Consider the following 24,495-nt stretch of genomic DNA (forward strand, 5'->3'; position numbering starts at 1 on the left):
AGGTGCCAGCCTCGGCTGGAAACGACTGATGCTGAATGCAGGGCAAGTGTTGGTAGGAGACTTCTGCGCTTAGGGGGAAGGAAAGAACAAAGTGATGAAGAGAGGAAAGGGGAAGCAGAGCTCGGAGGAGTGGTAAGAGGGCAGAATTCAACCAGCTTAGATAAATGTTCCCTCTAGCACCCGTACTGACATACATCAGCGTATTCAAAAGCAAAGCGATTTACACATGACACTATTTTACCATCCCACTGCAAAGGGTACGTGTTCTTATCAAGAGGGGACAACTCTTTCCCCCCATTCCTCCTCTGCAGTAGGTCCAGCATAATTACACACCAGCGTAGCTAGCTCCCAGCGCTGCAAAAACGCCGTGCAGAGGAGCAAGATTTTGGTTTGGCCTTGGGTGACCTCTCATCAAAGACTTCTACCACTACAGACTTTCTTCTGTTTCTTCTGGCATCAGAAAATGTGCTCAAACCAGATCCTATTTTTAAATTTAACTTCAATGTTTAGGAAAAAAAAATATTAAGAGAAACGCATTTTTCAAGTTTAACGCAGAGATTTTTGCCAGGCCTATATTTCAAATTTTGAAAAATCAACTGATTTCAGAAAGACAATCCATTCAATCAGCTTTACTTCAGCTAAACTGTGATTATTGCCGGGCCACCTTTTCCAAGGAAAATATTATGTTTTCAGTTCTAAAAGCATTAAGGAAGTTTAAAAGCCAAAACACCATACATCACGAAGCATGAATTTACCCAACCAAGAAGTCTGTAGTAGTTCAGTCATTTTAAGCAACGGCTTTTATTCATCTCCTCAGAAAACCAGCTCAGTTGCTTTAAAAACACGGGTATTATGAAAGCTGCAAGCTGAATTCCTCTGAAGATCAAAGGTCTGGAAGGTAAGTCCCTCACTTAATTTCAAGAAGGGATTTTTTTTTTTTTCCCTTCCCCACAATTGCCAACTGTACTCTTATATATGCAAGGGATCAGATTCATCCAGAGACAAGTTTCCTCTATATCAAAGGCATCTTCAGACTCGGATTGCATTCCCGGGGAGGTGTTTGCATCCTGAGGCTGGTCGGCAGCGCTCCCGGCGCGGAGCACGGCATCACCACGATGCAGGAGCCGAGCCCAGAGGCTCAGGAGCTGCTGTGCCGCTTCCAGAAGTTCACAGAACCGTTCAGGCTCGCTCTTTGCCACTTGGGAAGACCCAAGGTTTAACCCCTCTCTATTAAGAGCACTGTATGAACACAGGTTTTGAAAGGTGTTCCAACTTACAAACTGCATCCAAAGGGCTTACCTGAAACCTCACCAAATTCTTAATTATATTGATTATGATTAACTTCAGTGGACTTGGGATCAGACCGCCTCCTTACGCGAGCATATTTTTTGTATGGGGAAGCCTCCTCTCCCTTCTTGCCGAAACTAAATACAACAATATCCTATTACCACCTGAAATGAGAAGGCTGTACGGAAAGAGGATGTTCTCTCATCTCATCTAAATAGGTGTTATTGTTCCAGATGCTCTCTGGGAAGTTAAGTGTACAGCTCCTCGTTCACCATCCTGTTTGTGCGCCTTGCAGTGCACAAACAGAGCATAAACACTGGCACGCATTTCAAAAACAGAAAATCACAAAGAGCATATGCATGCGGGGGCAAGTACTACAACAAAAGAGTAAGGATACCTGATTCCAATTTATTAGCTTTTTGGTATGAGCAATCTTTTCAGGTATTCTTCAGAAATCACAGTATGCATACTTGTGTTAATGAGCAGTTAGTGATTATGCCAAAAGATAGCTGAAGAGATTTACTCCTGGCCAGCACAACGCAACTGCTTGACATGGAAGTCATCACATATCCCCGCCAACTTTTCCTGGGCAAGACATAAGCACCCCCTAGCCATCAACTTCAGCAGCTCGCAGAATTGTCCCTTTTGCAGAAGGTTTATGCAGAAAGCTGAAAACCCTCACTTTGCCTCAATTAAGCTGATGGGAGAGATCTTGTTTTACAAATACCGAAGCAGTATTTGAATAAAGCTACCAGGCTCTTGCGATCTATGTTCCTTCTCAAGCATCAGAAGTCGGGAAAAGTTCACAGATGAACTGCCATTAAACATCAAAGATACCAATTTTCCCAGTAGCACTCATAAGCACCCCTCCTCCCAATAACTCCTGTGCAGTTGATAAGAATCTCATGTTTTCAGTTTCTCACCTCAAATCTGCACTGCTGTAATAGCTCACATCCAAGCAGATACAGATTTATCACCCTGAGAACTGTTTAACCCATTTCGCACAGACAAGCCTCAGTTCTTACACATTACTACTCCAACATCAGCCAGTGGCAGAGTGGGGAATAAATGAGGCTTCCGACTTCCCCTCCAACATGCTGGATCTTTCTGCACTAAAAATAAAGTAAGGTCTTCAGGGTGGCAGAGTTTTTATCCTGGTACAGATGGAATCTGGGTTAGAAATACGGTGGAAGATTTGGAATCTGCCTTTAAAGCGATGCCCTTTCATCTGCGTGTCAGAACCACACGATTCATTTGTACATCTCAAATACAAGTCCAAGGAAACATCTTACATTTTTGTAATAAGATTCTCCAAAGTGATCAGCAACTTTGAATTCATGCTTTCAGATGTCAGAATTCAGACATCTTAAGGAGGCTGGACTTTCAAAAGAGTACTAAGAATCTGTCCTACAAAGAACTGCTGCAGACGGGTGATGTCTTTTCACAGCGCTTCCAGTGTCAAAATCCACCAATTACTCTAAAAAGAAAGTCAGACTTATCCATACATACTCTGTCAGGAAGAATCAAGTTGCAATTAAAACTCCTCTGTTTGGGCAATTACCATCTATTATTTTTCCCTATATCACAGCTCAATTAAAAAAAACGACCTTCTTCCTCACCTAAATCTCAATCAGTAGCTGAAAATGTGTTCTCTTTCTAACCTGTACATTTTTCTATTCAAGACTGCATTTCTTTACTCAGCTGCTCATCACAGCTGCCACTGCCGTCAGAGCTCGCGTTAGAAAATCAGTAGGGAAGTTACACTGAAGTAGCTGTTCAATGTCACACCAAGAACCGGAGCTGCGACTTACACTGGAGATTTTGATTCCTGCTACCTTTTAGACACGAAGAACTTCTTCCCAGTGCCATCTGACCACGTTTTCCTGTGCAGGTATCCCCAGTGCTACTGCGCAAGCGCAGCACGTAGGTCACAACTCACCTTTTTGAAGTACTCATGTCCACAGGCTCATCTCCCGTCTGAACCTCCACTTTAATGGTTGCTTTCACCTCTCCACTTTTTAATAATCCTTGCACTTTTCCAGCTCCGGGATCCGTTTTTATTTTCATGTCGCCTTCAGCAGTTATATCAGTTCCTAATAGTCCTTTCTCCATTTTTAGTTTTTTACTGTCCACATCGTTATGCGTTATCTCACGTTCTAAGGCTCGTTTCTGACTTCGTGTCCTGCATGCTTCCTCTGTCATTGTGAGGCTCTGGGGAGAGAGGAGACACAACGAGTTAAGTACATTGGAAAAAAAGTAAGTTGGACAAAACACCTTAACTTCAAAACAGGGCAAAGTACATCGGTTACTGCAAAAGAAGTTCAGAAAGAGCAATAAAAGTTCTGCTGGTACGCTCACTTACCCTATCTTCAACATACATCTCAGGCTGAAGCTATTAAGCACCCAGCATCACCGTACTTAAGCTTTTCATGTTAAGCAAAAACAAACAAACAAAAAAAGCCAAACAAGAAAACACACAGAGACCCCTCTGAGTATAAACTAGAAGCAGGAAGAATAATAATAATAAAAAAAGCCTACACCAGAGCATGGGAGAATACACAACCGCCCCCCCCCCCCCCCGATTAAAAAAGTTTGGACCGCTACCAAAAAGCAGGAAGAACGAATGTATTTGCCTCACATGCAAATAACCGTAATTACAAAATTCGAGATTAGGATCTCCCTGGGACCGCTGCCACGTCTCTCCTAGGACCTAAGCCCGGCTGCGAGTTTCGGGAAGCGGGCGTTACGGGGAGACGGGACCACCACACCCTGCGTGGAGAGAGGCTTCCATGTTTCTTGACAGCCTGCCACCAGGCGCTACGGCACTGCCATTGTAATAAAACCGCTCAAGTTGAGACTTTCTCCCCTCCTGGCGAGGGGAAGGCTGGGCCGGGGGGGGGACCACGCTTAACTCCTCGCCTGCCAGCGGCGCGGGGAGCCCGGCTCCGGGCGAGCTGCGCCATGGCAGCCGGCACTTCGGTACCTGCGGACACCCCTCGGACGCGGAGCTGAGTCAGGCTTTGATCCCATGACATCACTGGGCTCCACATGACCCTTCCCAGGATGCAGCCTGCGAGACAAAGCACTTTCCAGAAACCAGTCTGAGCCGGCGGCAGGCAACCCGCAGCGGGGTTAACCCCGCCGCCCGGCCGGCACCCGCCGGCGCCCGCAGCATCCCCGCTCCTCCTCCTCCTCCTCTTCCTCCTCCGCTCAAAGCGCCGAGGGGGCGGCACGAGGGAAAAGGGGGAGCACACCCCCCCCCCCCAGCCTTGCATTCCCAATTAATTAATTTTAAGGATTCCTCCCATCCCAGATCACCCCCCCCCCCCCTTAAACTAGATTTCAAGAGCAAGGCCGACGCACAATAGTTGGACAAAGTCTTTGAAACGTTTTTAGCGCTGAAGCGATTAACATAATTATGCAACGTAATTAACCTCCGCTCACCCCCCCCCACTTCCAGCCCCCCCTTATTCAACAATGTCACATAAGCGTTACGTGAAATCGCGGTTTTGGTGGTGTAAGCCCTGTGCAAGTGACCGCAAGTTTCTCCGTGCGGTGTTGTACAAGGAATTTTTTTTTATTTTTAGAGAAAAAAGAAAAAATGACAATCAGTCAATGCGCGGAGCGGCTCCGCTCAGCTCATCTGCTGTGCCAGCCTGACCATGCCTGAACTCACAGCAGGGAAAGGAAGGTGTGCTCTGCTGAGGCCGAGGTGATTTTGGCGTTTGAGAGAGGCAAACGCAGCACACAGAGGCAGCCAGCAGCACCCAGGGGTCCCAAACCCCACCTGGGGCTCAGCACCTCGAGAGCACAGCTCTAAGTGCAGCCAGCCCCATGCTTTAAGCGTCTCTGCTGACAATAAGGCAGCAAGGCGACTGCTCCTCGCTCGGAACGAGCTACCCAATAACCCGACCAGGAATCACAGAAATTACTCCCATTAACACGCTGCGAACGTACCCGACCCCAGAGCTAAAGCAAAGTGCTGCCCAGCCTGCTAGCAGCCAGCTCACATACACCGAGATTTGCCACCGACTGCGGAGACTCTCCAGGAGCAGGACTGCTTGGTCAGTAGGAAACCTCCTCTAAAAATAAAAAATAAAAAGATGCCCGACCTGGGTTCATTTTCAGCACCTTCATATTCTGCAGTCTTGCATGGACGAGCAGCACCGCTCCCAAAGCCTGCGCTGATCCGATGGCTACGGCGGCCTGTGCCTCCGTGCTTCAGAGACTCGGGCCCCAAATTTTAAAGGCATTTATAAGACATAATTGCTGCTACTTCATTATCCCCATTTTTGATAGGGATGGGGAAAAGCAGTACTTTGGGCTATAGTGGGATGTTTCATAGCAGATTACAGGCAGAGCTGCCAGGCAGAACTCTGCACCCTCACGGTTCAATCTCTCTTACCTGCATTAACTTCATAGGCAATGGAAACAATCCAAATCTTGCATTTGCAGTGAGTTTATGTAAGAAATATTACACAGCCAAAATCATACCAGTAGCAGAAAACCAGGTAATGAACAGTTGCAATGGAGAGGCAGACGCTGGGCACCCCACTCAACATTTTCCAGGTGCAAACCCTCCACAGGTCAGCCTTGTCACAGCCTTGATGAAAACGCAGGATGCACCTCTTCAACAAACCCTTTCCTACTACGGATTCTCCAGGACATGACGCAGGCCGGTGGCAAACAGCCTTTCTGATGGCCAAGCCCTGCAGCTTCCACTGGCTCAGGGCTCTCCCATCTCCAGCTCTAGGAGAGCCAACACAAGGCCAGACACTGGAAACTCTGCATCACCTGTGAGCAGTTAATTAAATCCATTTATATTTACAGCACTACCCTGCAATTCCTTCCCAAACGAGAAGCAGCCACTTGTAACATCATCGCTCCCTTACCAGATACTTAACCCAAACTTTTAGCTGGAAATGGTTTCATCCTCCTCGTGCGTTCAGTACTCGCTGTCAAGAAGCTCGCAGGGTCACTTCTCCTTGGAGCAATGGTGCTGCTGCTACGGTAACTTTTCTGCAAACCAAAACTCAGCCCAAGTTTTTGTTAACAGCACAGCATTTTGTCACAACGACGTGGGCTGGAAGGCAGCAACTGGAACAGCAATTGCTAGGGAGAAGAGTATTTGTAGCACAAGGGAAACAGCACGTTGTGCAGACCTGCGTTACCAGAGAGACCTCGGGACTAGATTACACCAAGATTTTACAGCTAAACCTGAAGAATGCAGGTGCAGGCTCAAGGTTTATACACGCTGTCATAGGGAGATCTGGTTCCATGGCTCCCCTACCACTGCAATACTGATTAAGTCGTATTTATTGTAGATGAGCCCTAAAATAGTTGTTTTAACCCTTTCGGGAAACGGTACTAGGAAAGTTTGCTGATATGGATGCACATGCAGAGAGACCTGAAGGAAAATAAATGTAGCATTGAGAGAAGGAGAGGAGAAAAAGGATGAAAATAATGAGGAGGATTTCTTAAAAAGGTCGTTCTCTCTCCTTTTTCAGGGAAAGAGAGGGAAATTGGTAGTGTCAGAGGCTTTTATGGGAAGCACCTGTGTTACTGGGCCTCATCTCCTGCACCTCCAAGGGCATCACAAAGTAGGAGCACAGCTCAGCAAGTCTTCTGCAGGATGGGTTTCACACAGTGGCCAACTATACAAAGCACTTCCCAAACCTGCCTAAACTCAAGACCCGTAGGAGAAGACTGAAACCAGAAGCCTGCCCTGGGAGAAGAAGAGGAGGAAGAGGGCACTGGCACCAGCAGAGACATCCCGAAAGGACGTGAGCTGCTCCTTGTATGACACAAGAGGTTAAGAGAAACCCCAGCTGAGGTGGGGGAGAAAGTTCCCTCCTGATGGCAGATCTGGCATCATCCCCAGCAGGTACGATGGCACACCTGCCATCAGATGAGCCCGTACCACCACGGCAGAACAGCACCTTACAAGTACCCCCAGTACCTTGGCTCCTACAGATTCCTCTCTCCACTCCCAGAAGGAAACTATCTGTTGGGGTGGGGGAGGATGCAGAGCCCCTCCTAACTCCCACAGACAAAAAGGGCAAGTCCCGAAGCACAACAGAGTTTGTGTTTAGATTTCACAACTTTAACCGAGAAAAAAAAAAAAAAAAAAGGAATGGATCTGTACACTCAAAGCCTGTATTCTCTGCCATGTTCCAGCAAGTCCACTGAATTTATTGAGATCACATCTTCACCAATTGATTCCACCAGATGGGAATAAATCAGCTGGATGTTTCAAAAATACCCAGGCTCTTTCAAGGATAACACAGCAGTTTTGAAGCTATTCTCTAAATCCCCATTCTTGCTCCTCCACCACTAACAGCAACAGGACCAACGTGAAGTGTAAACAGCTTCGGTTCAACTCGACTGTACCTTTATTTTAAAGAAGGATGAGTAAGTAAGGGCTATGCAGTAAATTTTAAGTTTTTATGGATGGTTCTGCCTTTTATTACAAGGAACAGCATAGCTTGGGGCGGAGCGCCTGGGAACTAAGTAGCAAATACTCAGCTTTAAGTGCCATCGCTGTAACAGATTAACCACTATGATCAATTCAAAAGGCAGTTTAGCGCCCAACATAAAACACTGTAAACTCCTCGGACTGCAGGCCACAGGATTACACCTGGTCAGCCCAAAGTCTCATCACGAAGTAAGTCCTCCGTGCTGTTCCCCTGCCCTCCGAGCACGTTGCCAACAGGAAAAACCCAAACCTCCTCCTTGGAGTTCACAGCCTGGGTCTGCCAGCCTGGTGAGCATCGCGCTCGGTGCCAGAGGCAGGGAGCTCCTGCACCGTCACCTGCTCGCTCGCTTTTGCCTCTGCTGGAAAAGTTACAGAACAGGGAAAAAGTCAGAAAGTTCCAGTTTGGGACTTGGGAAATTAATCACTCTGTGCTGATTTTTCCAGATGTGCAATCCAGCCCAGAATAAACCTAAACAGCTGCAGAAGCCATGCCTGGCTCACCCGGCTCTGCCCCATCAGGGCACCTCCAGGCAACCAGGGAGCAGCCGGAACAGGTTTGGAGCACAAGCACACACAGGGAATGCTGACACTGTGCATGGAGACAAAACCACAATTAAAAAAAAAAAGAGGAAAGAAAAAGCACGCTTTGCTTGCTGTTTGTAATGTACACTTCCACTTTTCCCTGCATCACACTCAGTTATCCGTATCGCCTCCTCTCTCCACTCCCATTCATGATTTATAACTTCCTCATACAAACTTCAAGTAATTCCTTCACAGGAAAGCACTTATGCTCACTTTTTTTTCCCCTACTATTTAGCTCAACTTGGTAGCATGAAATAAAAAGGGCTGAAGTTAAAATTACATCCTGAGGCTTTGCTAGAATCAACATTGCTGGTGAGCACCGGCAGCAGATACGGGCTCAGCGCAGACCATTTGCAGACGGCCTCGGATCCCACTGCAGCCACACACAAACCCGTCCGGCTACGTGATATTCACCCTTTTCGGTAGCCAAAAACAAAGATCAACAGCCCTCTTTCCCAGCATGATCTGGAAACTTTTACAGTGAAAGGGAAAAAAAAAAAAAAAGCAAGGTTACAGAAGAGGAAACGGGGAGGTTAAGACGCATCCAAGTCAATGCCCCTGAGTGAAAAGAAGTCAGGGATGGCTTTGGATATTCCCTAAATGCAGCTGATCACAAAGTTTCTGGCTCAGCAGTCGCTCGGACCCAGCACAGCCCCTGCACACACCAGACCTGCCTCCGGCAAGCACGGCCGCCCGGACCACCCGCACGCCCCCTCCCCACCATGCCTACCAATTAATTTCTCGTAGCAGCACGCAGGAAAGTTTCTGTAAGAAGTTGTTTCAACTGAGCTTAATTACGTCATAAGCGCTTTTATTTCCTACATACTCATTGATAACGAAGCTAGAAGTGAGATCTCTGACAGAGTTGTTAAAAATTATTGTGTGTGTACCACTGTGTGAAGGTGTTCATGTCTGCATGTGTATTAATGTGCGTACATGTGCACACACAGGAGCTCATGACCTTGTTGTATGAATTTTTAGAGGAACAAACTTCAGATATCCAAATTAAGAACTGACCTAGAAAAAAGAATTAATGCAACGGGGGAAGGACGGTAACAGGGGGGTCAAAAAATAATAATAATAATAACACAAGGCCCACACCTGAGCTCCCCTGGGCACCACAGGGCCTGTCCCTTCCCTGAAGGAGTCGAGGCGATGCGGGGGGATCCCCTGGCTGTGCCCACCATGCTCCCCATGCCACGAGCCCCACAAGCGGGGCTGCCGCTGCCCAGGCCCCCTCAAAACGGGGCGAGGGGCAGGCGGGCGCCCAGCACCCCGAGAGCGCCCACAGCACGGCCTGGGCCGGCTGCCAGCCCCGGGGCCGGCTGAGCACGGCAGCCCACCAAGGGTTAAGCCCTGCCATTTTGGTGCCATTCACCGATATGTCCATTAAGGGTGTTACATAACAAAATGGCAGCCCTTAACCCTTCCCGTGCCGGCTGAGCCGCGGGTGTGCTCACGCCGGCCCGGCAGCACCTCCCCGGGCACGGCAGCCCTGACCCCCCCCTTTTCTGTCATGATTATCGTTTCCCCTCGCTGCGAGGGCGCAGGGGAAGATAAGTGACCTCGCTGAGGGCTGCTAAGTACTTGCGGTTAAAAGGAGAAGGAGCCCACAAAAGTTTCCTCTGTGCCGGGGTGCGAGGCATCGCGCGGCGTGGCGGGGAGCAGCTCTGGCCGGCGAGGGGCCGGCGGCACGGCAGCGGCCTGCCTGCAGGCTTCAGCAGAAAAGCATCTCGGGGGCACTGGCCTGATGGATTATCGAGGGAGAACGGCTGGGACACGGGGTGTGGGGGTCCCACGGATCCCTCCGACACCCTGGGCCTGCAGGAGCGGCTTTGTTATCACCCGAAGGAGCAGCGGCGCCAGGCAGCCCCGGCACAGCGCCGTGCCCGCAGCGCAGTAGGAAGCAGCTCAGCCCTCGTTTGACTAAATATTTACGGAAATTAACAGACAAACATCTGTAGGAGCATGCTGAAGCTCCGAGCACCACAAACGTTAAGCTCTGGTTTTGGCCAGAAAGGAGACTTTGGAAGCTGGAGTCCCGCTGCACGAGGAGTCACCAGTCTGCCTTCCATCGCTTTTGTGTCAGCTCGCCTTAAAAAGAAAATCGCTATTAAGGCAAGGTTTGGCTCCGTTTCTGAAGGAAACCTGCACTCTAATCATTATCTAAGCGCCGTGTGCATTGGAGAAGTGGTCACAATTCCTAACAGAAAGCTCAATGTGCCATACAGATTATATTAAACATCTAATAGCTGCGGCCTGTAAAAGTCAATCTTATTCGCTAGAATTCTGTAAGAACCTCAGAGAAGCACTGCCAGAGGGATCTTCAAAAAAAAAATACTTAATTTTTTGAAAAAAAATCTTGCATAAAGCGAACAGACGTTTCTCCTAAACCTCTCTTACCGGCGGTGCTGTTCTCTCCTGAGAGCACCCAGCGCTCCAAGCCCCACTTCCTGGCCTCGCCGTGGGGACGCGGGCGCCCCGGCAGCACGGTGCCACCTCTCCTCATGCTCTGCCACCGCGATTCAGAGCTGCAGCTTTCAGCAACGAGGGGGGTTCATCGTCACCCCCAGCTCGCCGGGGGAATTCGGCAGGAAAAAGACAGAATCAAAATCATTTTGTTTAAAGGCAGGAGCACGTGGCCTGGTGCAGCTTGGCAGGAAGGATGCTGCCTCCCTTTACTGCGTGGATTCTCCAGTCACGTCAGCCCCTCACAGTTATTAGCTAATAATTAAGAACTGTTTATCCCGTGTTTATTTTGACTCAGAAATAAAACCTACTGCTTAGAGGACTAGAATTCGATTTTAAATTTCATTTAAATATTAAGTAGCAGCACTGTAGCACTGTAGATTGCAATCAAGTCCCCCCCCAATTTCACGTATGCTTCTTATTAAAGAAGGGATCTAGGTTGGTTCATTTATTTTATGCAAGAACAGCAAAATTAGCATCGTTAAATACCCCGTCACAACAACAATCAGCTTTTCCAGCACTGCATGCTGTGCATATTGTAGCACGGGTGATTCCTCGCTCCTCTGTGTTTTAAAAACTTAAAGGAAGAGAGGCTCTGTGCACTCAGACCATCCCAACGGGCTGCAGCATCACCCTGCCCAAGCAGGGCCTCACTCCGGATTCATTCAACCCAATATTAATTATTTAACACGGCCGCAGCCCAACCATAGAGGGAATTAGTATAAATGAATACAAAGGACTGGGCACCAAAAGAAAGATCTGAACAACTTAAAGAATTTTCTTCTTTTCCAACCACTAGCCTAATTCTTCTGAAAAGACCTTGGATGTTATATTAATTCTAAAGCCACAGCTTTGGGTGTAAAGGCGTTTATTTAGAGGGTACTACTTGCAGCCACTACATGAGGGATTTGTTTGACCTGAATTCTCCCCCAAGTTTTATGGATCTATTTTTGTCTAGAAACTACTGGGCAGGAAGTCTGCTAATGACTATGTCTGGGCTTTGTATTACCAAAAAAAAAACCAACAAAAAAACAACAAAAAGAGAAATCACCGAGATTCCTCAGTGCAGAACAGCAGTTAACACGAGTTTCGATTAGGGTTCAGAACAGCAGTATTTGGGTAACAAGTTGAACTGGCAAAATAAGATAGTATTTAGGCACACATCTCTACAACTTCACAGAGCTGCATTTCAGGTGCTTTAAGTCACTGATCAAGAGAGCAGATTAAGAAATTTCCACAACTGTGGTGGATACGTCGAAGTGTGAGAGTAATACAACTACTCTCACTGCTACTCCCACTCCTTCACCACTGACTGATGTCATTAAGGAGGATGTTTTTATGATTTCATGTGGGTCTAATGAAAGGTGGCTCTACTATGCACAAGTTTGGGCTCTGGCTCAGTTCTGACGCTGACTATGTACAAATAATAAATGAAGTAATTAGTAAATCTACCAGCAGAAACATCAACACCTACACTAGAGAAGAAAAACAGAAGCAAGGACCAGAAATGCTTAACACTGATCACCAGAGCCTTGGCAGTGTGTCTTTTAGAGGGGGAAAAACAAAACAAAGACAACCATTGGACAAATCCTATAAATTACTATTTCTAAAATGCTGCCTTTGACAATACGGTGAGATGGGTGAGCACCATCACAGGACAGTTGCTCCAGAGAGCTTTCAACTGCGTTACTTCAAGTACACCATTAGATCACTGCCAGAGCTACAAGCTAGCTGCAGAAATTTCATTTCCATTCACCATTTTTCTTCTGGGGGTTGCACAAATGATCAAAATCTACAGGAGTCTCAAGGGAGGAATTTCAGTGCACTTGCTTTTGCTTCTCCTCTTGTTCAAGACTGAAAATACCGTGCAGCTGTTGTGAATGCCCAGCTAAAAGGAAGCGAAACTTCTTTGTTTGCCCATTAGCAAGCTGTGGAGATTTACATACTTTGGAGCGCTGATTAAACGTTAAATGAAAGGCAACGTTTGGATAAGGCACAGGGACCAAATCCAGGTCCGAGTTTAGCTCTGCCATCCTGGACAAGGCAGGAGCAGAGGTGTAAAAAAAAAAAGCACCCGCCCACAACTCTTACCCGTCAGCGAAGTTCATGGGTTCCACCTGGGGTCCTGTCCAGGCCGAGCGGCTGAAAGTGACTGCGCAGAGGGTCCTGAGGAAAAGACAAGTAGTTTAGTACTCCTTTAGTCTCCCCGGTGACATGCCCACCGCCTTCGCCCAAAGCACACTCGATCACCAGACGACAGTCCTAAAGCTCCGCTGCCCGCGTGAAAGGTGACAAGACCACATCTTTTACATCCTATTAGTTGAACTGGAAAGGAATTGCAAGTCAGGCTCGTGTTCCAGTGCTTTGGGATTAAAAACAGAAAGCGCGCACAGAAATATTTCCATTACTACTTTTCTTGCTCTCTATTTCTTTACTCTTTGCTTCTTCCCAGAGGAAGCCAACTGCTTCTTGGTACCTCTGGTTTGCCCCGAACACCACTGGAACCAACATCCCCAGTTCTAAGTGACCGTTTTCCTGGCTGGGTGAGGACACCCCAACCCCAAATATTGCTCCAGCATCAGTCCCATGGGGCGAGCCTCCAGGCAGCCCCGGGCCATGCACGCGGGCAGGGGAGCACCACTTGAAGACGCGTCTCCCGAAGGAAACTTATTTACTCTTCCCCAAACCAATTGTGGCATGACCTCAAAAGGCATGCTGCTTTAAAGACAAATGCTGACAAAAATAAACGTCTCATTTCATAAAGGTTTTCAGCTGCTTTCAGCTTTTCATTTGCCCAACAAGCCAGCAGGCCCCTGGACCAGCATTTTAATAGCTGCGACGCAGCGAGATGCGGCAAACAAGGCAGTATTTGTCCAGCGGTTTAGGCTAGCGTGGCTCAATGCCACGAAGCTGCTGATGGCAGGAGAGCCTTGTAGCTTGAGCAAATTTCTTGAGGAGCCTCTGTACTCGAGCTCCCAGCTCCGGGTCCTCCTTGCCCTCGAGATGCTTTCCTCTCACCTATTCCATCCAGCACCCAACGGCAAAGCCGATTCTTGGTTTGTGCTGTGTGAGATCATTCAGCGAACAGCCAAGATACTACATAAAGGCAAGGCTCCTTCATATTGATTTGTAAGTAAGGAGGTTTTGGTGGGGTTTTAGGGTCCCCCGTAACGTGGACCAAGTCAGCTATCCCCTGTTCCTGGTCACACCTGAGGACACATCCCAGGTCCCTGCAGAAGCTGCCAGGAAGTTGAACATAAAGCAGAGAAATAAAGTGGAAAGGACTTCTTACCCAAGTTTTGCTCCTACAGGAGAGCACACAAAAAGCATCCTCATAGACGATGCTCACGTGCTGTCTGCTTTTTTACCCCAGACCAAGCCCTGCTGGCCCACACTTGCTTATGCCCTACAAAACCCCTTTTATCGCCCTGCACATACAGCACACGACATTCACACCTTGTTCTTCCCTCGCTAGGAAGCGAGAGGGAAGAAACAGAGCCTGTGCACACCAGCACAGTACAACCAACTCATTTCACCATACAAGAGGGCCAGCAGCTGCCTGTGCCTGCAGCAGGAGCTCCCTCGGCACCGCCTGCTCTGCTTTTCACCTAGCACGAAGTGGACACCACGACAAGAGCTGCGATGCCGGCAGCGAGCCCCACATCACGCACACCAACTCGAAGCTGGTGTTGGCACGGGGCAGCAGCGCCGGGCTGGAGGTGGAGCACTGTAATTGATGCACGCCGGCTGCCAAGACGACTCCTTGGAAGCTCGGCCTCTTATTTCTGCTAAGCCACCAAGAACTCTGAGTCATTTCCCTCCTCAGAAAGTTGCAGAGCTATTTTCTTTTGTCCAGCGGGCAGGACAACAGCTCACCGACTTCTCCTCCTCCTCCCTGCCGGATGGGGAGGAGATGCTGAAGGGTCGCTGTCCCCGGCACGCTCCGCCTGCGGTCGGTCACCTCCACAAAAGGAGCTCCAGCGAGCTCGGAGGTCATCTTGTCCCAAAAGCTGGGAGATCCTGCCCCGTACAACTCGTCTGCTTTACTATTTCCAGCACCCCGAAGGGTTCCAATAGGTTCAACGCATCGCTACGAAATTGCAGATATGGAAAGTTAATGAATGGATATGCAACTGTGTGCGGGCCCTGATCAGCCATCTAGAGGGCAGGTCTTGCTAATTATAGCTCATCCTATTAGTCCAACGCTTTTCTAATTAGTAGCCCACTGAAAACCATTGCTAGAGCCACTTCAGGGGCTTCACAGGGGTCCGACAAGCGAGGGGCACTACGGTACTTCCATGCTGCTCCTCGTGTGCCCGGCCAGGACGCGAACCAAGGCTCCTCCATCACCGAAACCTCCGAAACACAACCCACACGACGCCGGGTCGCGGCGGGAGCTGCCGCGTTAATCGGCAGCTACGACACTATTGCAGCAGGCAGGAAGCCACAAGTTGTGACGCTGCTGGGAAAAAGGGGGGAGGGAAAAACAAAAAGGGGGAAAAAACAGCATTATTTGTATGGTGGGGATAGTGCTGGTGGGACCGGCGAAGGTCGCAGTGGCAGGGGAGGCTGAGGGATGGAGCCCACGCCGCAGGGACAGCCTGCACATCTGCAAGTCCTCCCCGAGAAAGAGGAATAGGGCGACACGAATGGGCTGGTGGCAGGGTTTTAAGGGATTTTGGGGAAGGTTGGTACAAGCAGGAATCCTTCCCTCCGACGTGCTCTGCACATGGGAAGTCTGAGCTGCCGAGTCGTCTTCCTGAGCCTCCGGCCGGCCTCCATTTTTAACGAACCGGAGCGCTCAGCTCCCAGAGTGCTCCTGTCATGGGACTAAAATAGTTTTCATCTTGCGAGGACACCAGAGGAGCACTTTAACCGCTTCACTGCCATGAAATGCTGGCGGCGCTGACCCACGCCGTGGAAGTTTCCCCGGTCGGCCCCGGGTGCCAGGCGCCGGGCTCACTCCGCGGCGCAGCCTCCTCCTGCTTCTCTCTCCAGCACGGGAAGGTTGCTCGCACGGCGCCGAGAAAACCAAGGTGAAAATGTTTATAAAAGCGTGTTGAAGGAGTTATTTTTAAGGCATCTATTTAGGGCTTCTCGTAGGAAGCGGGCGATTAAACGGTTAAGGCTCTGAAGTGAAACTCTGTCTAAACAGCAGCTCCAAGTTTTGACAGCGCTTCCATCAGAGAAACCTCTCTGCAGGAGGAGGCAGCGTGCGGCCGAGCCAAGATGTTGGCTGTAAAGCCAGCCACCCAACAGACACGGTGTCACCCTGCTGACCCCTGCCCACATCCCCCAAACCCTCTGAATCAGGGCAAGCTGCACGTTTCAGCCCCCCAAAACTTTCCTATTCCAACTCCGAGCGTGGCAGGGTGGTCACAACCCAGCAGCATTTGATATTCTGAAAAATATCCCAATTCTCCAGCGTTGCTTACAAAGGTTTGATGCGTCAGTTGAAGAGAATCACGGATCTCACTCTGATATAGCAACTTTTTACATCTGTACGAAGTGAAACACAAGAAATCCACCAGGCACTGGACCGAAGGTACTTCACCAGCAGAGCAGAAATCACATCTACTTGTTCAGAGCCGACTTTGTCACTTGGTGAAGGTTTTTCCTCTACAAAATGATGATGGAAGTCGAAGATCGGAACACTAGGCATTGCATTTTTTTAGCAACATTGCTGAATTCCAGCAACACTATCTGGAAAAATTATGATCCGCTAAAATTCAAGAGATTTACTGTGCAAAAGAAGGCTTTAAAAATATAATATTTTCAGAATAAGACAGGCTCCAGATTCTATAAGAAGATTAAGGCATGGAAACTATGACACAGGTACCCCAGTGCAGCAGTGCTGCTACACATGCCTCCTCAAACAACCGAGATAAGAAAACTTCTGTACTTTTTGGAAGGCTGAGCAAACTGGTCAGCAGAAAAAGGAGTCACGTTTCAATTTAAATATTGACACACGAGGGGCTAGCTTCTGTCTCAGGTGCTCAGGCTTTACTTCCATAAACATTTTTGAATATGGGAGTGAAGTCTTCCAAGTATTGGTCTGAAAAGAGAACCCGAAGCCGTACAGAAGTATCAAATGGGGGTTTTAAGCACCAGAATTTCAGCTGAAAGCACTTCTGTACACTCCAAAAATGCAGCCTCCTGCCTGCAGGCGTCTCAACAGAATTCTAGGAAGAGCCACTGGATGGAAATAATAGTCACGGCACTTGTGTTAATACAAAAGCCATCATCGTGGAGTGGAAAAGCACTTCTCTGGCTTTTTATGAATGTGCCAATCCACTCTGTACCTGGAGCACGTTAGTGTTTCACCGAATAGTCAAGAACTGCTTTCTAACTTCTCCTGCACGCCCGAAGACCCCGGCGAAAGCTCCCGAAGCCCCCCTGGCCGCACGCCCTCCGGTTTCAGCCTCTGTGCAGCGAGGTGCCACCTCGCAGGGAGGCAGAAAAGCTCCTTTCAGATGCTCGCTAATACCACCGCTACCAGTTCATTGTGCACGAGTCAGATGGCAAATAAAACCTGTTACAAATTAAAAGTCTCCCCGGCTCCCTCCTGAATTCCTGCGCCAGGGATAAAGCGGGCGGCTCCCCTCCCCGGCCGTCAATAGCATTCCTAATTACCCCCTTCAGATCAATGCCTGCGCTCGCGGGGCAGGGGCGCCGGGAGCCGCGGTGACCCTGGGGCGAAGCCGGTCCGCAGCAGGATCGCGCCACGCTAGCGGCCAGGGAATCGCTCGAGGTAGGAGCAGCAGAGACAGAAACGGGAAAACTACTTACAGGCAACGGCTGCTCTTCAGACATGTCACCCCGGCACGTCCGTCCTTCGGGGGAGGCTTATTTTGCAGCATTTATTCTCCTAATGGATGCCAAGTCTAGGGGTGTCAAATCCCGTGGAAGCACACGTGGGGCTTCAAGGAGAAACCCTTCCCTTCCTTCGGGGTCCGGGCGAGCTGGGGGGACCGCTTACAGCGGCACAGATCTCGCTGCTCACCTGCTGGTGCCCAGCTCCATTCTGCCCCCTGAACCCCACCACAAGCATGCACCAGCGTGTAGGAAAACGGGGAACCAGGGAGCGAGTGCTCCCCAGAAAATCCAAGCTGAGCCTTCTGAAAAACCACGGGTGCAATCTAATCTCTCGCAATCAAAACTCGGTGTTTTCAGATCAAAGTGCAAACGCGTATTTTGACTTCTCTCGTTCCTAGCCTGGAACATCTCAGCGGTAATCGCATTACCAGGCTCCTTCCTCCCTCCCCGAACAAGCCCCGCATGGAGCGATCTACCTGTGCTTTCCCCGAGATAAGCCACAAGTCACTCAAGTGTGGGGGCCTGGAAGATGCAAAGATAAAGAGGCCCCAATAATGCAGGTCAGAAAGAAAAAACGGTACCGAGCGGAGTATTTCTCCTTCCAGGCAGCACACTGCTCCAGACCTTGAAAATCTGGTGTTCTGTAAGCAGAGCCTGGGGTGCCCCATTACTGCTCGCCTGCTTGGTGGCACGGGGCTGACGCGCACGCAGCCAACGCGTGGGGTTTGAGGTCTGAAGATGCCACATGGAAAACGCCAATGGAAACATCGCAGATGCCACACGGAAAACCTTTACGAAATGAGCCCCAGGCCGGCACAAAATGGAGCGCGTTTCTCTGCAGGTTGATTCAGAAGATCGGGCAGGCTCAAAATACCCAGATCACGACGTGGTTGGCTACTCATGAATAGAAACACCCCCGATTGTCTAGGGTTGCACCACTACGGGCTCTAGCAGACAGGCATGCAGCTTATATGGCTTTTCACTCATATTGCGATTTATGTCTTCGAACGGGGGGGAAGCTTCCCCTGCAAATCTATGAAAAAGCAATTATTCCCCCAAAAGTCCACAGGGGACTGCTCTTGGGACACTTAAGCTTCATAAAATTAAGAACAATATGTCATAAAATAAGCAACAAAACGCTGACATTTCGAAACAAAGTCAACCTTCAAGCAACAGCTTGGATAAACCAGTTGTGATCTGCTCTGGTTCTGAGCCGTGTTCCCCTGTACAGACATCTCAGCGATTTCAAGTTCTCACTCCAAGGAACAAAGAGCTACGATAAGGAATTAGGAGAGTCGTTGAGTACAGAATACACCTCCTCGTGAAATGGCCAGAAAATATTTTTGTCCTTAATTTTACAGTTAATAGTTATCCTATGAAACCTCATCCACTGATGAAGAAGTCGCACCAGACCTTCGGAAGAGCCAGGTCCAAGCAGGGATCCACATCTGCTTCACATCTACCCAAGTGGATCTTCGTAACGACTACATGGGCAGACCTGACTCATTAAATCAAAATCTTTGCAAGAGGCTGACTCGCAGTCACAACAAAAAACACCCGGCACGTCAGACAACAGGCAGGCAGCAGACGTGAACAAAGCAGTGCCCGTTTTCAGAAGAGGAACTGCAACATTTGCTGTTAAGCAGAGGGAGAGAGCTCCACGAAGAGTGAAGAATGGATTAAATGTCTTCAGGTTGGGGGTTCTTTGGCCCTTTTTTAATTTATTTTTTTTTTAAATATATAGGACAGTTTGCACTATTTTTGGTTACTCTGTATTTCTGGCCGATTACATCGATCCTCATGCAGGACTGAGAGTGACTGGATGCGTGCGGGACGCCCGCCGTCCATCCATCCACAGCGGCACCGCGATCCTCTGTGCTGAGAAGCTGCGGGCTGGCTTTGATTAAAGGGCAATTTGATCACCTAACGGCGCAGGTTTCCGTGGACAGCTGCACCAGCATGTTTTTCAAGAACTGGAATTACTATTTTCGATATGTTTAATGTTTTGGACAGAGAAGGAGGGCGTCTCTTTTCTACGTAAAGAGGCAGCGTTATGAAATGCATTCGCAGAGCATTAAATGGAGAAAAGGGATATGTGCATGACCTTATTGCCCCCTTCCCCAAGCGCCCAACTCCAAGGCAGGAGAAGGGAAAGCCCTGGATCTCCCATTAGGGGTCAGAGGCTAAAATGAGTGGCAACATTTGATTAAAAAAAAAAAGAGCAGGTGGCAAATTGTTGTTTCTAGCTCTGGTGGAAAAAATCTGTTCTACTTCGAGCGAGTAAGCCGTGCCTTCTGCATTCACCGCGTTTGCCCTGGGATGCCCTACCTGGGGGCTCTCTCTCGGCTGCTGGGCGATGCTCAGTGCTCCCGCGAGGCTGTGCTGGGCCCTGCAGGCAGCTCGTGCCCACCGAGTGCCAGTGACTTTAACTGGGCCACCTGGGATCGAGCAGGACACGGCAGCGTCTTGTCACCTTCCTGCACTGAACAGGGTGAGCGTTCAACACCTCCTGCATAATCCCGTCTGTGCCTACCTGGCTTCAGCAGCAAATACAGCACAAAGACTTTTTATTTTTATTTTTTGGAGCTCGTGATGCCGCCCTCCGCTAGTACTGCGTTCCCAATCTCAGTTGTAGGAGTACGTTAATAACCCATAAGCTAATAATTTTGCAGCAGCATTCTTCGTTTTCCCCGATGATATTTAAAAACCTCGCCGAGGGTGTGTGCAGAGAATGACACCGCTCAGAAAGCCAAAGAAGGGAACGAAATGGCAGCTTGGCAGCCACCCAGGGCCACACCTATTTACAGGGGAAGCCGAGCACAGCCACCATCATTAATTAATTCAGAAGCCTCGGCACACACAACTTGATCTGGATGCAAAGTGCAGCCCCCACCTGAGATCAAAAGGGAGCGCTGCACGCCGAGCACCGCACGCAGCCGTTCCTGTTCTAAAAGCAAGGTTGTGGGGCAGATGTTCAGCCCGTGGTCCCGCAGCCAGAGGGCAAAAGGAAACCCAAGTTGTCCTTATCACCCCTGGGATCGAGGGGGGGTTATCTCGAGCAAGCCTAACCACTAGCAGCGAACCCGCGAGGGTCCCTCGACCCAAAACAAGCCCAAAGTAAGCAGACACAGAAGATGAGCAAGGCAAAATTTGGGCGCTCAGTTACTTCAATTGCTTTTTGCAAAACGACACCCAACTTGCACAAAAACACGAGGGTGCTTTGGGTAGAAAGCAACCAGAGGTGTTACAACTACAACGAACAGCGTTTTGCAAAGGAAATAGTCTTATCGAGTTTGCGTATCTAAATGTCCTAAGGGATCAATAACATGCGCAATATTAAAATGAGTCTTATTTAATTACTTCTATAGGCTTCATCGTCGCAATTCTCAGGCACCTCATGGCAACGTAGGGATTAGAAGTCACCGATCGGTTCTTCAGCTGCCAGGACTCGCATGCTTTTGTTCCCCAAACCACTTCTATCAGTTAAATTCCTGGCTGCTTGTTAAGCCATTGTCTCCAGCTTTAAAAACCAGCTTTGGCGCAACAAAAAGGAATTAATACATCCCTCTCTGGACACCTTTGCTAAAGGAAGCCGAAAAAGCAGAATAATCCTAAATACCTTCAACACAAACTAATGGAATAAAGATTGCAGGCAACAAGCCTGGAAGGGCACTCCCCCAGCGCAGAGAAACGCACCATCATTTAAGAGAATTTAGGAGAATTTTAGAGCTTTGCCAGCCACAAACTACTTCACACGTGCCACACGCCAGACCACCCCTAAGGACATGCTGCCTTCCACCTCGTATTCTACGTTACTGATTAATCATACGCCTTCCCACAGGGAGTATTTGCAAAATATCTTAAGGCCTATTGACACAACAAGTCAAAAAGTTTCTCTGGGTGATCTTCCTGTTCAACCCTTTTAGCCGTGCATGCAGCCGTGGCCCCCGGAGCAGTAACAGCCCAATGCACAAGCAACCTTTCATGAACTGCAGGACACACATCTGATGTTAGCCGTGACTGCAAGTGCTCCTACTGCCTGTGAGCGCGACTTCAGTGCATGCAGCAACGGGCACGCAGAGCCAGCCCGGATTATTCCAGAGCTGAGCGCCTCAAACTTACGCAAGGATTACGTGTTGAGTTTTATCCAGAACGTCCTCTGCCCATTGGTACCTTCCCTTTCTGAAGGAGCCACACCACGAGCCGAAGCCTTCTTGCAGCATCACCTGTTTTCAGGAACAGGGACAGAAAAGCTGCTAGGAATGCCATCTCCCTTTTACTCCAAATTCACTTTTGTGGCTGGGGGAAGAGAAGCCAAAGAGGGTTCGTGGCACATCTGGTGGCCCTGCTTGAGCGGGGGGGGGGGACAAGATGACCTCCAGAGGTCCCCTCCAACTGCAGCCGTGTCGTGGTTGCGTGATTCACAGAGTTAACTGAGGCATTCACGGTACACTTCTCCCTGCTGCTCGCGTGGCCCGGAAATGGGGAACTCTGCCCACGGACCATGCCCAGCTCTTCATGAGCACAACCCAAGCCCCTGATGGAGAGAAGCTTCACTGCACGCCCTCCAGAGATAACAAATAGAAGCAAGAGGTGTTGGACTTGATGATCCTTGTTGGTCCCTTCCAACTTGGATAGTCTATGATTCAAGAACCCTTATATCAAGCACCTAAAACACCAAAGTTCTTCCACCACTTATGACAGGCTGCCTTATGAAACAATCGCTTTCAGAGACTACATCTAATAAGCCTTAAGAAAAAAAAAAAAACAACAAACTACCAGAAAACCAAATTGCACGTCCAAACACAACAGCATCCTCCTACAGAGCGTCACACTACTACTGTGCCTGCAATAGGCACCTAAGTAATTTTACTATTGTACAATGAAAACCAGAAAATTGTAGACCTGTATTGTGTTTGAACCTGAATAGGTGGTTCAATGTGTTTGTACATACTGCCACAACAGAAACACACACACAATTGCAGTACCTAATTCTGCTGGAGACGGGATTTTCTAAGATCCTATTAAATATGAATGCCTTCAGTTTACTTCCCCTAATGCTTGCAAGCATTTCAAAGCCCGCGATCACATGGCTGCTTCAGCAAATGAACACACCGGGCACAGCTGACAGCCCATGGCTAGGAAGTCGCTCCTACGTACAGCAGTAGGTAAATGAGCAGAAGTACTGCACAGCCTCACTTGCACGACCGAGGTTTTGGAAACCTCTCCAGGTACCTGACCACCGCTTCGATGCTGGAAGCGGAGGGGAGGCTCGCCTCCCATTTCCTCGCCCCCATGCACATTGCTGGTCACCCGTGGCACTACAAGGTGCCGCCGACCGCGTCCCGACACGGGTCCCAACAGCCCTCGACCCACGTGCCTTGAGCTACCGGGCCTGGCGAGACTGCGCCCAGCTCTGATTGCCTCTGTTCGTGTTTATACAGGAGTAAGCCCAAGTCAGAAGGTGACGCATACGACACCAAAACCAGCAGACGACGTACTTGCACACTGATCCCTTTCATTCCACGGCCGAGTTCACTACAGGGCACCGTAAATTAGCAGAGAAACTGCATTCAAGTTGTTAGTCACCCCCTAATTGTTAAAGGAATTGGAGAGTGACTCTTCTTCCAAACACGGCAGGAGCAGAGCCCTCCCGGCAGAGCCCTCGCTGGGAGCCGCAACGTCTGCGACATCGAACTCGTGAGCGTCCCCAAAGGGATGGGCCGCAGCACTGTGGTCAATACGAAGGAATACCGACTGTGCAGAATGAGAAGGGCAGCTCTGTGCTCCCAGAATGAGACTGGCTCGTGTGAATGCCCAGAGCTCTTTCAGATGAATTGTTTTCATGATGCACTCTGCCTAACGCAAGCGGCGGGGAGCACGCTGTAGAGGAGCTCTACACGGAAAATGATGCCCATCAGGTCCAGCTCGGCATGGGGCTGGTTTTGCATGCAAACTGGGAGCAGGGAGCGCCTGACAAGCCACCTTGCAGGGCCAGCATGATGACCTGGGAACCTATCCGCTGGCAAGAGGCTGCTGCCCACCTCCCAGATCCTTCCTTCCGCAAGGACAGTGATGGGAGAAAGAGGCTCCCAAAACGGAGCCGCCTCACAACACCAAATATCCACACGTGACCACAACAAGCTTCTGAAAGTCGTAGTCAGAGGCATTTTAGGTTCACAGACCTGACCCCGTCACTGAGAGACTGGCCATTCCACCCCAACATTTCTATGGGATTTATAGAGAAATGTCGTAGAGCTCGGAAATTCACCTGCCTCGAGCACATCACCTGCAAAGACACGGAGCCTTAAATTAACGAGCATGAGAGACCAGGGCAAACTCATCGCTCCCTCGGTCAAGGGATTTACCCAACTCCTCGTTAGACACGTGATAATCCCAGCCCTTATTTGTCTGGCCTTCAGTATGTGTGGCTGGTTGTTAAATTTTACTCTCCTAGATCTTCCAAATGTTTGCATTTCCTAATACAACCAACTGGCCTTTACAGATTGTGGGGCAAACCCACGGACTTTTTTCTGCTCTAATCTTCAGTTCTACCAGCAATTCTCATTTGGAAACTGAGATGGCACAGGGTTAAACTGTTTCAGAGATAAAAGCCAAAGATGAAGATTAAAATAAGACTGGAAGGAATTGTTGCTATAAGCCACATATCGCACACTTCCTTCGTAACACACGCTTATACCCATTGCGCAGATGGGATGGCCAAGGCACAGAGAGGTTTAAGTGATTTACACAAGGCAATACAAAACTTCTCCTCCAGAGAGGACAGGAAAACACAGGCAGCAGTAAGAACATGTTACTTCACATCAGCTGGTCCTGAGCAGTGTGCTTTTCAAGACGCAGTAACC

The 24,495-nt window shown here is 49.2% G+C and overlaps 1 protein-coding gene across 12 annotated transcripts in view; it reads right to left on the bottom strand.

Annotated features, from left to right (window-relative positions):
• GATAD2A (GATA zinc finger domain containing 2A) overlaps positions 1–24,495 on the bottom strand; it is a 63,328-nt gene that overhangs the window by 21,180 nt on the left and 17,653 nt on the right. For 8 of the 12 annotated variants that reach the window (XM_080565925.1, XM_080565914.1, XM_080565915.1 and 5 more), the window contains exons 2-3: positions 12,905–12,979; positions 3,227–3,498 (exon numbers count right to left, since the gene is read on the bottom strand). In XM_080565925.1, the coding sequence (XP_080422051.1) occupies positions 3,227–3,489 (263 nt within the window). In that variant the 5' untranslated portion in view covers positions 3,490–3,498; positions 12,905–12,979. Of the gene's footprint in view, positions 1–3,226; positions 3,499–3,925; positions 4,235–4,270; positions 4,531–12,904; positions 12,980–24,495 lie in introns of those variants that run through there. The other 4 variants (XM_080565922.1, XM_080565917.1, XM_080565924.1 and 1 more) reach the window with 4 other exon arrangements.

The sequence above is a fragment of the Anser brachyrhynchus genome, assembly GCF_964034855.1.
Source record: "Anser brachyrhynchus genome assembly, chromosome: 23".
NCBI lineage: Eukaryota > Metazoa > Chordata > Aves > Anseriformes > Anatidae > Anser > Anser brachyrhynchus.